This window comes from Giraffa tippelskirchi, chromosome X (assembly GCF_054371585.1).
Source record: "Giraffa tippelskirchi isolate mGirTip1 chromosome X, T2T-mGirTip1v1.2.pri, whole genome shotgun sequence".
In the NCBI taxonomy this organism is placed as follows: domain Eukaryota; kingdom Metazoa; phylum Chordata; class Mammalia; order Artiodactyla; family Giraffidae; genus Giraffa; species Giraffa tippelskirchi.
In genome coordinates, this window is record NC_137289.1 from 87378054 (window position 1) to 87390838 (window position 12785).

The following is a 12785-nucleotide window of genomic DNA, read 5'->3' on the forward strand; positions in this document are numbered from 1 at the left end:
AAGGAGTAAGTCCCACGCATGTTCTTTGCTGACCCTTGAGGTCTGTGACTGGCCCAACCCTCGTGCTCTGTCCACCTGACCTCATGCCATGAGCCCCGGAAGGAAGTCAAGGTCAAAATGTGGGGGAAGGGCGGGCCCGAGGGCTCCCCATTGCTCAGGTGCAGTCACCCCTAACTCCCCACAAGTAATCCAGGTGGGGGGGGGATCTCCTGTTTCTAAGATGGGCAGCCACGTCCCAGGTAGTCTCCGGAGCCACCCTTCCCATTTTCACTCATCCACACCCTCAGCAGTTGGCAGACATCACAGAATCGCAAGGTAGGATCCAGTGCCTCCTCCAGCGACTCCAACATTTTGGGATGTCCTGTCCTGAGGTTTGGTGAACTGCATCCTCCCCCTTCTATGTTTTGGGAACGTGACAACACCCCTTGAATAAAGGAGATCCGACCCTTGCTTCGGCTCACTCAGTGCCTTACAGAATCTGGACCAGGCTCTATTTCCATTACTCCCCGAATCACACCTTTCTGCCTCAAGGGGCATTATCCCTGATGACTTTAATTCACCCAGAGAGATGCCCAGGCACCAACTTTGAATGTGCTACCTACCATCATACCCTCTTTTGTGAAATAAAACCGTGGTCTTTCAGGAAGGGAGTCAGGCAGAACCTACCCTCATTTCACTCCAATACAAATGTGTCCCTCTGAGTCTCAGGCTGGCACAGCCCTGGGGTCTTGGCTGAGAGAAGGAAGTCCTCCCCAAACTTCAGGGCGGGAGGGAGGGACGGGAATTGAACATGGATTTCAGACTCAGTCTTGTGTGCCCTAACAAGTAGTCTGGGAGACTGAGCTGGGACACTCCGGGAAGTATCATTTGCAGGAAAATCTATGTCATGGGGCTGGTGGAATGGTATTTGATGGAGACCCTGTAAGAACACAGACTTACCAACCATACTTGTCATAGAGCCTGATGGGCCCGTTTCCACTCAAGGGCAGAGAGACATCCAGGCTGCAGGAGTGTAGGCTGGTCAGTTGGTTAGGGCAGGGAGGATATGAAAGCTCCAAGGACCGGACCATCCATCTCTAGCTGTCAGGGTGCACTCTGCCCCAGACTGGCACCAGACGCCTCTCCTGACCACCAGCTCAGCAACTAACCTGAGCTTTTCTCCTGTGTTCCCCTGTGTTCCCCTGAGCTTCGATCCTGCTCCCCAGTTCAGCGGGTCCAAGATTCATCCTCATGCCCTTTACTGAACCCAAGGAAGGGGAAGCCAAAGTTTTGGTGCCTGAGTCTCAGGGGTGAGTGCTGAAGAGAGCGGGGAGAGTACGCAGGTTCCTGCTTGCAAGGTGGCTCCGGGGGTGGGGTGGGGTAGGGACTCCACTGAGAGGGTAGGGCAGGGGAAGGGGGAAGATGAGCAAACCTGTGCCTGTTACCACCTGCTTAAGTAAACATGCAGGCAAGGTCATCGATGGCAAGCCAGGGGAGAGATCGAGGGTGCTCTGACAGGAAAGCAGAGTGGTCAGGGTAAGCAGGACAATGAGTGCAGTGAGGGAAGGGTGAAAGACTGGAGCTCTGTAAGGGGGTCATGACTTCCTTCTGACAGGGAGGCAGAATGGCAGCAATGAATGGAAACTCCTAAACCCCAGAGGAGGGTGTTTAGAGAACTAGAAGAGGGCCTTCAGGGAAAAGGAGGGACGTGCCAAGGTGGCCAGACAGAGCCCACACAGAACACACACTAGGGGCGCTCCGCTGGCCTGACGGCCTGGATGGTAGCACAGGCTGACCCAGAGTGCCCCCCACAGGATGCCAGAGGTACTGTTGTGGAACAGGCTCTGATACGGAGTGGCTCCCCACCAGACCTTGCCCCATTCCCCCAACCCCTACCCCCCAGAGAGAGGACAGAACACAGAATATGAGAAGCCTTTTAATCAAAAACTGCTGTGAAACTGGGGCAGACAGGGGGCAAAACAAGGGGCAGAGGATGCCCTGGTGGAGGCAGAACAGGAGGCAACAAGCTTGGCCACAGCTCGCCGGCCCCGGAGGTAACAACTGCTCCTCTTGCCGGAAGATACTGGGCTCAACCTGTGAAACAGCAGAGTCAGGGAAGAACCTCAAGCCAGGGCCAGCCCACGGCCCTGCTCAGCAGCCAGGACTGTGGGAAGGGGTGTGGGGTGTGTAACACTCATTTCAAAGGATCCGGAACTTGTCAACCTGGTACTGCATGGAGGCTGCAACAGGGAGAGGCATAAACAGGTGCTCTAGACAGACGGACATAGAAGCCTGTCCCCCTGTCCCCGTGGGGAACCACCTAGCCCTGCAACCTGAAACCCACATACCCCCAGCCCCGATGCAAAGAGCTCTGGGCCTCGTCACTCCCCACTACCGGAATTAAATGTGGAGCCATTTCCTAAAAGGAAACAAAATGTGCCAGCAGCTCTCAAGGTCGGGGCCACGCCCAGACCATTCAAAAATTGTCTCACAAAGAATCCAACAAGAACCTCCGAGGCCACACCAGATCAACAAGGCATCTCTACAAGTCCTATCAGAAGGAGCTCTCTAGGACTCGCCTGGCTGGCAGAGTGTGCACGCAGTCCACACAGCACTTTGCTCCTTGTCCACACGCCCAGCTGAACATGCACCGCCCGCTCCAGGGTCAGGCGTGATAGGTTCTCCTCCCCACAGGAATGCTGGTCCCTACGAGGCCTCCTGCACCGGCAGCCCACCCACCCCAAGGGCCCACCCCACTTCTGCACTAAGAACCCACTGCTCTCTGTCCCTGGTTCCTCATACCAAGTTGCTCCTTAAGGTCGTCTATTTCTCTCTGTAGCACCAGACACTAGGCCAGCAGACACAGCAGGAAGAGAAATGGTTAGTATACACCCGCCTCCCCTCTCCTCCTCCTCTCCTCTCCCCCCGGGCCCTCCATCCCAAAGCCAGGTGTCTAGACTGGCAAGGGAAAGACTTTCCTCAGAGGAAAGGAGGTGGGCTCCCTCCCTGGGGTGTGGGATGGGGACGGGGTGGGGGGCGGGGGGGGTGCCCACACATGTCAGTTGAACTTGGACCCAGATCCCACCATGGGGTTTGGGTGTGCATTTCCAGGAGCCAGAAGAAGCATTACCCGAGGACAGCCCTGCCTTGCAGGTGGCTGCTGCCGCCTTTTCGGTCTTGGGGGATGGTCAGTTGGTTCGTGGTCACCTGACAGGGAAAGGACACACAATCCAGCTTCCCAGGCTCCCAGTGAGGTGGAAAGGGCCAAGCAGGGTCTAACGTGAGGTGAGGTAGTACCACCCTCTGCTAGCATCAAGCCTCCCCGGCTCTGCCCGGCAGGCAGCCCAAACCTTCTCTCTGGGCCTGCCCCTCCTATTCCTCAGGGGCAGCCATTTTACCACCATGGTCCCGAAAGACTGTGGTTCTGGGTTCGAGCCTCCCAGAGCGGCAGCCACGGCCAGCACCTGGGAGAGCAATGTGGGCGAACAGCACTTCACAGAAAATGCTATTAGCCTGCAGGTCTACGCCCAGAGTAGCTGTTGGGGCACTGCCACCGATCACCCCTGCCAAACAAATCCCACACAGAAGGTGATGGGGCCAGGGCTAGCCCTGCTGACACCTGTTTCCCATGGAAGAGGCAGCCTGAGAGCAAGGCTGAGGCCCCAGAAAAGAGAGAGAGACAGACAGAGGTTTCTGCCCTCACCCCTGGTTCCCTGCCCCCATATCAAAACCCAGGACACTCACCTGAGGGGCCAGGCCCTCTGGGCATGACTTCTCCCTTGTTCATGGCCACGGGCTCTGAGTTTCCTGAATCCTGCCCGCCTCTGATGTTGACGTTGGTGCTGCTGGGTCCTCCTTGACGCACCCGTGGACAAGACGCTGGTGCCCTGTCAGTGGTCAGCTAAGAACAAAGATTTCTCACTGACCTGGAGTAAGGATGTGTGTGTGTGCGTGCACCTGTGCGTACCAGTGCATTTATATGTCTATGTCTGTGTGTGTGAGACCTCGTGTGATTCAAGACCGAGCTGAGGCAGGGAACTGGAAAGGAAACTGAAAGGCTGATCTCTTCAGCACATTCCCTCTAAGTCAGCCCCAGGCCAGCAGGCAGAGCTGAGCTGGGGACAACAGTGTGGCACTGAGAAAGCCTGGGGCCCCTGCAAGGAAGGTTTGGGGATCAGCTAGGAAGTAGGATTCAGGAAAGTGATGTGTCTAAACACCGAAGCTCTGTGAAGCTTTTAAGGGGCCCCTCAAATCAATTCAGCTACCAGCTCTCCCTTCCACTCCAGCCCCAGCCTGGCTGGAAACAGGCCAAGGGTGGAGAACCCAGCCCAGCACACCCAAAGTGCTACCTTAACGTCTGTCCCTAGTAAAAGACCCCAATCTGGCATCCTAATGACCCAGTGACCGAGGGCCACCCAATGACCACCCCTGAGGGATGGACAGAGGGAGCACGGGTGAAGACCTGTGTCCTGGGGAGGATGGCAGGGGGAAGAGGGGGCAGCGAGGAGGGGCCTGGCCTACTCACTCGGCTCTTTGGGAATGGGTCTCTATTTGGGTCGTTGTCTTCTCCGGACACCGCCATCGTTGCCACCAACTCCCGTGCCCGCCTAGCCATGGATTTCTTCCGAGCGCCGGTTTGCTTGGATTCTTTGGCTCCCAAAGGGACCAAGGCATACTTCTTGGACCTCTCAAGCAGCGGGATGCCGGAGACTGGGGGGAAGGTGACCGGATCCAGGGGAGTGGCCGAGATTCCCTGCTCCCAGGAAGGGAAGGTTCTCCCCGGGGCAGGTTTGGAGACGCCCCTGAGGGATTTCTTCTCCTGGACCCCCTTCCTCCTAGGATTGGGCCGCGGTAGGCTGCCAGTAGTGGCAGCTGCAGTAGCTGATGCTACTGCTACTCTCGGGTACCTGGGCAGGCTGCCCCCCTTCTCCTTGAGCATGCTCTGCAATTTCTTAGAGGGAGAGATGTCCCCCTGCTCTGCATCGCCCTGCCTGACCTGCCTTTCCACAACCGAGATTAATCCTCGCAGAGCCGAGGACTGGCAAGTGCCTGGCACGTTAAGGAGATTCTCCCTGCCTTGGACTTTTGAGTGTTTGGGTGTGTCCCCGGGGCCCTTGGGGCTGTTGAGCTTGGCCTGCCCTCCGTCTTTGCCATAAATGCTCACCCTCATCAGCTCTATCTCACTGAACTCATCAGAGGACTCGGAGTCGGACAGCAGCCCGGCTGGGCTTTCTGAGGGGGGCCGCTGGCGATCCACAGCCACCTTCAACCTACTCTTACTGCCTCTCTTAGGGTTTCCCCCAGCCCGGCCTGCCTCGAGCCTGCCAACCTCGAGAGGGCTGGCCTCAGCCTGTGCCTCTTCCCCAACCCTCTGGGCGGCCACGCCTCGACTGCCGGGTCGCTCCTCGAGGGCCCACAAGGGAGACCCTTCGCCGACCACGTAGCTCTCCGGAGACAGGCATCTGCAGATGCCCAGCAAGTCCAGGTTGGCCAGCTGCTGCAGGATGGCCGCCACTGACTCGTCAGCCAGCTGCAGGACGTCCCCCTGGTCGTTGGCCGGGGAACCAGGCCGGCCTTCGCGGCCACACAGCACCTGCCCTCCCGCTTCCGTTACCTCCCGCTCTGACTCAAAGCACTCAGGATCTAGGAAGCCATCCCCACCCTCACCCTCGCCGTTTCGCGCTGCCCCCGGCTCAGGGCCGGGGCTGGGTCCCTGCAGAGCTGTGGAGCGGACCTCAAGGCCGCTTGTGTGCTCCCCGCACTCTGAGCTGAAACCCACTCCCCTAACAGCCGCCTCATCATCTGAGGAGCTCATGTGGCGACCTGGGTGGCCGCGGACCTGGGGCGGCGACGATTTATCAACCAGGTCGAGGGGGCGGCGGCGGTAACGGTCAGGGCATGCGAGGCGGGCGGCGTCTGGAGCGCGCCATAAAGCAGCACGCGCAGGCGATCGCAGCAAATCTCGCGAAGCTTTCAGCTTGCCAGCGCTGCGCCTCCTCATTGGTCCGGTTCCTGCCAACCAGCACGCGCCTTCTTTGCCCGCCCCCTCGAGGTGTAACCAATGGGGTCGAGGGCCTCCTGTGGTTTGCTGCCAAGCCCAAAGGCCATCGCGGCAGATGGCGAGTTGGTGGCTGAAGGTGATGCTGCGTGTATACCTCTGTCAAGCCTCTCGTCCCACCTCCTCCTGTCCCACCTCCCCTTTCCGGTTAGAGTCACAGCCCTGAGCCCTGACTGTGTACAAAGTGTGTGGAGCAGGAGGCAGGAAGGTACTGAGGGCGCTGGTCTCCTGGGAGGTGAGGATGAAACGTCAGGATGGAGGCGCTGGGCGCCTAGCACGTGCTGAAAGCATTTGCCAGCCTCCCTTCCACCACAAGTCTTATGACCCAATGGGAGAATGGGCAGAGGAATCCCGCGCTCAGTGATGAGTGGTCGGCGTACTTCTCCCTAAGTGGCCAGAGGACAAACGGATTGTCGTTTTCTTCTGTAACATCTCTGCCTCAACTGCTCCATCAAACGTTCTTGGCAGGCAGATTTGGGGGACAGTCTGGGGTTGACCTCACTCCCCCAGCTCTTTCCCCACTCTGAGGCAATTCAAAGAAGAGAGAGTCTCACTGTCCAGTCCCCCCTTCAAAGATGCTCACCACCGCTGACCCTGGAGATGTAAACTAAAACCACGAATCGGGCTTCCCGCACTAGGACGACAAGCTTCCAAGTGCTTAACCATTCCGAGAGTGGGTGAGTTGAGGAGCAAACCTCTGTGGCGGTGGTGCAAGAAATCCATTTGGGAGGTAATTTGGCTGAATCTATGAAAAGCAACTTATAGAGCAGGGACCCTGTGCCCGGCACTCTTCTAAGTGCTGTACATAAATAGTAATGCTTCCTTGTGACCCTCCTAGGACTATAGTACTAATGATTACCAGCCTCTTACAGGTGAGGAAACAGGTACTGAGAGGTTCAGCCACTGGCCCAAGGTCATTTGGCCCATGGGGATCAGTGGTAGAATTGAAACCAAGCAATCTGACTTCAGAGTCCTTGCTTTGATCCAACGATCTTCAACCTTAAAAAAAAAAAAAGAGAGGAAAGCCATTTTTTTCCTCTATCAGGAAGTCCACGGCCTGGCTCACCTTCTAAAAGTGAGGGTTTATTTCTAAGATCTCTAGTTTACTCCACCGATCTATTTGTTAATATGGCACTAACATACAGTTTTCATTAATGTAGCTTTGTAAAGTTTTGAAATCAGGAAGTGTGAGTTCTCTACTTTTTCTTTTTCCAAATTGTTTTCCCTATTTAGGATCTCTTTTTAGATTCTATTTAAATTTTAGGACGAGTTTTTCTATTTCTGTAAAACATGCTATTGGGATTTTGATAGGGTTTGCATTGGATCTGTAGATCACTCTGGGTAGTGTGTTACAAGAACAGATTCAGTGGAGTGTGTGTGTGTGTGTGTGTGTGTGTGTGTGTGTGTGTGTGTAAAAGAATTGACTCATTTGACTGTAGAGGCTGGTAAGTCCCAAGATCTAGAGGGTGAGTTGGCTAGCTGGAGACCCAGAAGAGCCAGTGGTCTAGCTCTAGCCCAGGTTAGAAGGCCTAAGAACCAAACCAGTAGAGCTGATATTTCAGTTTGAGTCCAAAGGCAGGAAAAGAAGCTGGTGTCCCAGGTCCAAAGGCTTTCACGCAGGAGGAATTCTCTTACATGAGGAAAGGCTGCCTTTTCGTTTTATTCAGACTATCAACTGATTAGGTAAAGCCCACCCACATTATCAGGAGGAAATCTGTTTTATCCAGTTGACTGATTTAAATGTTAATCTCATGAAAAAGCACCCTACAGAAACACCCAGAATAATGTTTGATTAATACCTACGCACTCTGTGGACCAGTCAAGCTGACACATAAAATTAACCACCTCAGATAGTATGGACTTCCTAACAATATTTATAATCCGGTCTGTGCAGACAGATGCCTTTCCATTTATTTGTGTCTTTTTTAGTTTCTTTCAGCAATGTTTTGTAGTTTGCTGTGTACACATCTTTTGACTCCTTGCTTGAGTTTATTCCTCAGTATTTTATTCTTTTTTTGCTGCTAATGTCAATGGAATTGTTTTCTTAATTTCCTTTTCAAATTGTTCTTTGTTAGTGTATAGTAATGCAACTGAATTTTCGTTTTGGATTTTGTGTCCTACAACTTTTTTGAATTTGTTTATTAGTTCTACCAGTTGTGTGCATGTGTGTGTGTATGGGTGTGTGTTATCTTTTGAGTTTTGCATGTAAAAAAGCATGCTATCTTCAACAGAGATAATTTTACTTCTTTCTGACTTGGATGCCTTTTATTTCTTTTGCTTTCCTAACAGCTCTGGCTATGACTTCCAGTTGTTGAATACTAACATAATGGTGAGAGCGGGCTTCCTTGCCTTGTTCCTTACCTTAGAAGAAGCGATTTCAGACTTTCACCACTGAGTATGATGTTAGTTGTGGCCTTTATTATGTCGAGGTAATTTCTTTCAACTCCTAGTTCTTTGACTGTGTTTTCTCATGAAGGAGTGTTGAATTTTTTGTGCATCTATAGAGAAGATCGTGTGATTTTTGTCCTTCATTTAGCTAATGTGTTTTATTGCATTGATTGATTTTTGTATGTTAAGCTATCCTTGCACCAAGGGATAAATCCCTTTTGACCGTGGCACATAGTCCTTCTAATGTGCTGTTGAATTGCTTTGCTAGTATTTTGTCGAGGATTTTTGCATCTGCATTCGTCCGGGAATGTGGCCTCTAGTATTCTTTTCTTTTGGTGCCTTTGATATCAGGATAACGCTGGCCTCATAAAATGAGTTTGGAAGTGTTCCCTCTTCTTCGATTTTTTGGAAGCATTTGAGAAAGATTGGCATTAATTCTTTAAATGTTTGGTGGAATTCTCCAGTGAAGATATCAGATCCTGATTTTGTGTGTGTGTGTGTTGGGGGGTTGTCATTACCGATTCAATCTCATTATTGGTCTATTGTGTTTTCTGTTTCTCCTTGATTCAGTTCTGGTAGATTGTGTGTTCCTAGGAATTTATCCATTTCTTCTAGGTTGTCCAATTTATTGCCACAATTGGTCATGATATTCTTGTAAAATCCTGTTTATTATTGTCACGTTGGTTGTAATATCCCCTCTTTTATTTATGATTTCAGTTACTTTAGTCTTTTCCTCTTAGTTAATCCAGCTAAGGGCTTAAAAACAATTCTCTGTGTATAAAGAGGTTTGCTCACAACAGTGTTGTTTATAAGGGCAAAAAACCCTGACTGCTACTTATATTTTCATCACAAAAGCTACTAATATCTGTTGAAACTTGATTATGTGCTAGGCCCTCTACATGCATTATGTCATTTAATTCTCACAACAGCCATGTGAGGGAGACACTAATGTTATCCCTACTTTATATTCGAGGCACAAACATGCGATAACTTGTCCAAAGTCAAACATCTAGTAGATGGTGGAATCAGGATTTAAACTCTGGCCTTTGGGTTTATATAGATACAAATCTGTGTTACGCAACTATTAGCAGAGGAAGTATGTTGCAATAAATGATATTCTGCACTGTTCGAAGCAAGAACTCAAGAAATCTGCAAGTGCCTAAAATCGTTGTATTGAAACATGAATGTCCAGGATGGGTTTCTGGCAACCAGTGGGTCCAATGGCTCTGAACCTTTTTTTTGGTTATGGGCCCTGCGTTAGTCTGTTCGAGTTGCCAAAACCAAATACCACAGGCCGGATGGCTTAAACAAAAGACATTTAGTTTCTCATAGTCCGGGATACTAGAAGTCCAAGATCAAGGTGCCAGCAAGTTCAATTCCTGGTGTAGGCACTCCTCTTGTATTGCAGTTGGCCACCTTCTCTCTGTTTCCTCACATGACATTTCCTCTGTGTGTGGATGGAGACAGAGAGAGAGAGTGCGAGAGACCTGGTAACTCCTCCTCTTTTAAGGATATCAGATCCTATGGGATTAGGGCCCCACTCTTATAACCTCTGTGTGTGTTGTGCTTGGTCACTCAGTCGTGTCAGACTCTTGGTGACCCCATGAACTGTGGCACACCAGGCTCCTCTGTCCATGGGAATTTTCCAGGCAAGAATACTGGGGTGGGTTGCCATGCCCTCCTCCAGGGGAACTTCCCAACACAGGGATGGAACTCAGGTGTGCCACACTGCAGGTGGATTCGTTACCATCTAGCCACCAGAGAAGCCCAAGAATACTAGAGTGGGTAGCGTATCCCTTCTCCAGGGGTACTTCCCAACACAGGAATCAAACCTGTATTGCAGGCAGATTCTTTACCAGCTCCCTCAATCAACCCTAATTACCTCTCTAAAGGCTCCATCTCCAAATTCAGTCACTTTGAGCGTTAAGGTTTGAAGATAGGAATTTAGGGGCAACACAACTCAGCCCATAATAGGACTCCTTTGAGAATCTATTGAAAGCTCCATACACCCTCCCAAGAAGTCTTTGCACACAATTTCAGGAAGTTCTTGGAACCCAGGTTGAGAGCCACTGTTCTAGGTCACCTTCCTCTTTTCCCAGATGGAGAAACAAGAGGTTCAGAAAGGGGAAGTGCTTTTCAGCAGGTGAGGCGAGAGACAGGTCTCCTGATTGCTCATCAAGTGCTTGCCCTACCTTACTCCACCTTGCGTTAGGCCTGTCAGGTCAGCAATCCACGGTGACCCCAAAACACTAGAGATTCTGTGGATGCAGTGAAGGAGAGTGCTTCACCCGGGATGCTCAAGTGAGTGAACAAGGCTCTAGCTATAACTGACAGTAAATGGGACAGATTTCATTGTTTCCAGTTAGTCAGGAGGTTGGGAAGAAGCTGTACCAACTTCAACACCCATCCACAAGGGCTCTGAGTGTGAGGCAATGGAGGTGCTTCTGTCCTAAGAAACAGCAAAGTGGGGACTGAAGAGGTATAGTTGAACTGTCTGCTGGCCTTGACATGGCACTGTCCCTGTACTCTCAGATTCCCCATTTGTACACCCCTCAGGAGTAGAACTGTTAGATTTCTACGTGAGATTATCTAGCTCTAATATTCTGTACGTCTGTGATTCTGGGGCAGGAACCATGCGGGCAAACTCAGTTGAGGCATTTGGGTCCTAGAATCATGGGCAAAACAATTTTTTTCCAAAATGTCTTCTGATGGTGTCAAAGAATTAGCAATAAAGCACATGTAGTTTAAAGAGATGAAAAATCCCTAATAAGCACGAGAAGACCCTTACATGCTCAGTCATTTAAGGTAAAGTCTCAAGAGAAATGTTTCCTCAATTTCTGTTTCGGGTCCATCCTTAAAAAGGGAGGTGCATTATAACAGCTGGAATTCTGAACAACAAGGTTAGAAGATGGATCCGTATTTATAATCGGAAAAGTTTTGTTATCTTTAGGCAGCGGGGTGGCCCCAGAAGATGACTCCTGTTTCATTTCATCAATCAGTGAGATTTTAAAAAACATGACATTCTTCCTATCGACCCTATCGATGCCACAAACCAGTGTGGAGCCTTCACTTGGGCCACAAGACTAGAAACAAAAGTAGGGGCACTCACTGCGGGGTGGAGGCTGACATTCAAGGAAAATTCTTTCCACTTTGCTCCTTACAAAGAACAAGGGAAGGGCTTGAAGGGTTGTGCACACCCACCTACTGCTTCTGTGTCAGTGGAAGGTGGGAGCACACCCAGTCTAGCACATCGATGATCTCAGTTTCTGTCTGAGGAGAAAGAGGAAGAAAAGAGCTGCTGCTGCGGGGAGCAGGGGTGAAGGTTGGTGTTAAGACAGCAGTGTCAAACGGGCAAGGGAGATGCAGCCCATCCAACCACCAGCACCATCACCACCGCCACCATACTGGCACAAATAAGCTCCTCGGTCTCAGGGGTTAATAGACGAATCACAAAGAACAGGAGGAACTCCAAAGGCATGGCATCTGGCCCTTCCCAACAAACAGCCTTAAGCAATACTGTCCTCGGCTGGTCAGATAGGTGTACTATAGCGCAGGCACATTGCTCTGGACTTTTGGCCTTCATTTCTTTTTCTCAGGTTCTTGGTGCTCCACCTCTGAGAGGAAGTGGATGGGGAGGGGAGACGTCTCTGAGAAATTGTATCCAAATACATGACTTCTTTGAGTTTCAGCACAAGTTCACAATTAAATTCTGAATGAGAATGTACTACCCAAATATGGAATATATATAAAAATTGAGATTGATATTATAATTAAGTAAGCGTCACTTGATTAATTTTAGGTAAAAAGGTATGAGTTCTCAAAACTATAGTTATTAATGTAGATGAAATAAGATTACTAAGCTCAATTAGATATGTTATCAACAAAGAAAGTAACTTTGGTTCTACTTCTGGTTAGAACATAATTACAATATGCTTATACTGGGATGTTATTTCCCTAAGCATTATATTTTTCTCCAATTATACTGAAACGTAACATAGATAGAGAAAAAGTCACAATATATATGTGGAGTTTAATAATTGATTATCAAGTGTATACCCCCAAGTCATAGAAGCGGATAGTGTCGGCTTTCCCCAACACTCCTGAAGTTTCCCTGTCTTATCTTAGCCCCGTTCCTTCTTCAAGGAGAATAGGCCCACTCTTACTTATGTGCCATCCTTTCTTCCGTTTTCCTCAAAAATTTTATACTACACACACACACACACACACACACACACACACATATAATGTTATGAGTTAGTGTTGACAGCTACTTACAGCTGTACGAATGGAATTGTTAAATATATCTGTGTTGCTTCCTGGTTTTTCAATCAATGTTAAGTTTGTAAGATTCATGCCTATT

The 12785-nt window shown here is 50.2% G+C and overlaps 1 protein-coding gene across 3 annotated transcripts; it reads right to left on the reverse strand.

Annotated features, from left to right (window-relative positions):
* Positions 1-1904: 1904 nt before the first annotated feature.
* Positions 1905-5954, reverse strand: LOC145535923 (uncharacterized protein CXorf49 homolog). Of its 3 annotated transcripts, XM_081564265.1 has the most exons (6): positions 4505-5954; positions 3724-3880; positions 3110-3186; positions 2782-2827; positions 2328-2398; positions 1905-2219 (listed from the first exon to the last, which is right to left on the reverse strand). In XM_081564265.1, exons 1-5 carry the CDS (start codon positions 5792-5794, stop codon positions 2361-2363), a joined length of 1608 nt encoding a protein of 535 aa, XP_081420391.1. In that variant the 5' UTR covers positions 5795-5954; the 3' UTR covers positions 1905-2219; positions 2328-2360. The 3 variants fall into 3 exon arrangements, with proteins under 3 accessions (XP_081420391.1, XP_081420392.1, XP_081420390.1); XM_081564266.1 differs by lacking the exon at positions 2328-2398 and having other exon boundaries at positions 1905-2073; XM_081564264.1 differs by lacking the exon at positions 2328-2398.
* Between the last annotated feature and the right edge of the window lie 6831 nt (positions 5955-12785).

What these genes read in the sequence shown, in the direction of transcription:
- LOC145535923 (XM_081564264.1), bottom strand. Translation starts at nt 5,794, where the DNA reads ATGAGCTCCTCAGATGATGAGGCGGCTGTTAGGGGAGTGGGTTTCAGC. An exon ending in ACCCATTCCCAAAGAGCCGA is followed by an intron (nt 3,881 to 4,504) that starts GTGAGTAGGCCA and finishes CTTTGTTCTTAG; the next exon opens with CTGACCACTGACAGGGCACC. An exon ending in CGACCTTAAGGAGCAACTTG is followed by an intron (nt 2,220 to 2,781) that starts GTATGAGGAACC and finishes TCCCTGTTGCAG; the next exon opens with CCTCCATGCAGTACCAGGTT.